This window comes from Apis dorsata, unplaced genomic scaffold, assembly GCF_000469605.1.
Source record: "Apis dorsata unplaced genomic scaffold, Apis dorsata 1.3 scaffold_99, whole genome shotgun sequence".
In the NCBI taxonomy this organism is placed as follows: Eukaryota; Metazoa; Arthropoda; class Insecta; order Hymenoptera; family Apidae; genus Apis; species Apis dorsata.
This window is the reverse complement of record NW_006263397.1, coordinates 2027458-2030445: the sequence shown is the minus strand read 5'-3', so window position 1 is coordinate 2030445 and position 2988 is coordinate 2027458. Positions and strand designations below refer to the sequence as shown.

General features: G+C 37.2%; 1 protein-coding gene across 4 annotated transcripts in view; it reads right to left on the bottom strand.

The window, feature by feature from the left end:
- Positions 1-600: 600 nt before the first annotated feature.
- The window catches only part of LOC102681015, an 18108-nt gene continuing 15720 nt past the window's right edge, over positions 601-2988 (bottom strand). For 2 of the 4 annotated variants that reach the window (XR_004149903.1, XR_421231.2), the window contains 2 exons: positions 2687-2880; positions 601-2566 (listed from right to left, as the gene is read on the bottom strand). Coding sequence is in view for 1 of the 4 variants with exons in the window: in XM_006612229.2 (XP_006612292.1) it covers positions 2803-2880 (78 nt within the window). In the remaining 3 variants the exon portion in view is untranslated. Of the gene's footprint in view, positions 2881-2988 lie in introns of all 4 variants that reach the window. The other 2 variants (XR_004149902.1, XM_006612229.2) reach the window with 1 other exon arrangement.

Genomic DNA, 2988 nt, shown 5'->3' with positions numbered 1-2988 from the left:
AGCGATGAAAAATAATAAAAAAAAAAAAAACGAAATCGTAGGGGGAGAAAAAGAGAGGCGACGAAAAAGAAAAATAAAAAAGAAGAAGAAGTAAGGGAAAAATTAAAGTAAAAAGAAGAAGAATAAAGGGGAAGTAAAATAAAAAAAGAAAAATTTAAAGGCAGCTGGCCTGTCGATATGGCGGAGCTTCCGGTTTTAGGATTCACTAGGTTCTTAAGGAGTTCGCCCTGGAGGGTGCACGGGCATCCCCCCGCGCGCAAAAAAAAATGGTGGCGGGATTACTTAAATCTTAAGTCGAGCTAAGCTTTAGGATTAAGTCGTAAGTTATATCGGAGAATTTATTTAATATACGCATATATATTATAAATATATTATTAATTAATTAATTAATATTATGATTATTACTATGATTATTATTATGATTATTATTACTATGGTTATTATTACTAATTATTACGATGATCATCATTACTATCGATATCGATACACGTTGATGATGATGGTTCTCGCGGCACGATAAAAAGGAAACATCGCACGTCGAGCGCGTCGTTTTCCGCCCACCGGAAACGGAACTGCGTCCTCCGCGGTAGCAGCACGTTGTTTTGGAATGAATTTAAACGAGTTTATCGGAGATCCATCGTATCCAAATCGTTTTTTTATGATGCGAATAGTTCTATATTCGTCCCTGTATTCCAGCAAAAATTGTCGATAGCTTTTGATCCTGGACCAGCTGATTCCATTGGTGAAATTTCAAATGATTTTCGAGGGAATATGCCATCATAGAATAATCCTAGTCAAGAAGAATAATTAAGTTTAGATAATTGAATTATTTTAGATCAGGATCAGATGATCCTGTATTATAGTCATGAGTAAGAAATAAGATGTAATGAAATATCATCATTCCAACTAAGAATTAGCTGGTGCCGATCATGGACCAAGGTTTCCAAGGAATACAGCCTAACAATCTTCCCTCTTACCTCCCATCAATTCGTAATGAACTTACCTTTCCCGAGAGAATCTCTATCAATGTTCTAAACATTCGAGAATTCTCTTTAAACTAACAAGTCGTTCAATTTCATCCTAAAAGAATTCGCATATATATTATATTCGAATCTAAGAATTTTAACCTCGATCTATAATTACTTACTGAACATCTTCCAAGAGTTTTAACTTCACATCCCGACCAATCTACCCGGGTGGTATTTTAAAATCTCGTTCGCCGATTCTATAATACATAATCGATCGTCAACTATCGTTATGGACGACGATCGTTTCGCTCGTACGATATCCATTGGACAGTTCTACATCTTTCCAGTATTTATTCAGAGAGATGAGAATGATGAGAGGGATCGATGGCAAAATGGCACGCTCGACGAGACAGAGAGGAATCTCGCGGAGGCTTCGTGGGCCTCGTTCGCGAATGAAGAATCTATAACGCATACTATATATTACATTGATAAACCATGACATGTGTGCTCCTTTTGGACGTGTGATGCGTAAATCTCGATAAGAGAGGAAGGCATTTTAAAATAACACAAAATAAGGATACCTCGAGGAGAGACCAAGAAAAGGAAAACGCTCGACCAATCCGCGTGTATATGTATTCATATTGTGTATTGGGTATTCGGTGAACCAGACAAAAGAAACGAGACGAGAAATGATAAACTAGAAAAAGAATGGAAATGCCAATTAGAGCATCCGCAGATCTGATTTATTCTTTGAACCAAGTGAAATGGTTTGTAGAAAATTAAAGGGAAAATAAAGCGGATAGCTACTTGCATAACACGTCTAATAGCGTTGATCTTCTATGATTTTAATGTGTGTTCTTGCTACTATCCGACGTAAGTCTGGGCCACAGCCACACGCTGCTTGTACCTGGTGCCGGAAGTGGAGTTTTTGTAGTCTCTGAAAAGATATATTTCGAATCAGTCGAATGATGGACAATTGTTAGTGTTGTTTCGTAGTTATGTTGTAGTTTTTGTTTTTTTTTTCTTTTCTTTTCATTGAAGGTATGCTAGATACATAAGGCAAGAGACGCCATAGTTTCGAAACGGAATCAAAGCGTTTTAAGAAAGATATTCGATGTGCCATAAAGTCCATCAGCAATAGGATCGAATAGGAATACGTGACTTCCCAATGCTGGTTCTCTCCAGCTCTGCGAACGTATTAAGTTCAAGCTGACGGGTATCAGTGCCAAACTATAATTCCTTTATGATTCTTGCGGCCTCTTCACACGAAGACCACTTATCCCTCATTACATAATTATAGCTCTGATCAAAGTATAGATATTTAATTAATTTTAATCAGTCGGTTTCTTGCAATGTAACTTTCGTTTTATAGTATATCGACTTTTCTTTTTTTTAAGATTCGCTGTTTTTTAAGAATCTCAGCCATCTCTCTTGATGCAAAAGCGATTTTATCAATGTTTTCTCATTGCTTTTTAAATTAATTGCTTCCTGTGCTAGTTATGTATTTAGTTCTGAATGCCTCCCCGACTCCTTCTTCATTCGTTAAAGCGTTCCCGCGCTTTTCGTCGTGTCCCCATTTTCTTCGATCGTGGCCAGCCCCGTGAACGATTGTAGCGTCAAAACTGTGCCACGCTCCTTATCATATAATATTTCTAGTAATAAAGCGGTTTCGCGATCGAGTCGCGGATCTTTCTCGTCGTTTTCGCTGTTTTTTCTACCTCCTCTCTTTAGGGATCGATGAAAAGTGAAAGAGAAGATGGGCGGATACCGCGACGAAAAGCTCCCATTGTCACGCAATGGAAAGTCACGTTGGATTTACAAAGATCCGTAGATATTAGAAGAACGGAAAGTATGATAGAGTAAGGCCACTTCCGGCAGCCAAACATAGATAGCGGCGTGCAAGAATTACGATCTGAAACATAATAAAGATAATGAAAGAATATTATTATAATGAAGTGAATTAAATAAGATATGTATGTATATATATATATATACATATATACACAAACAAATATTGTGC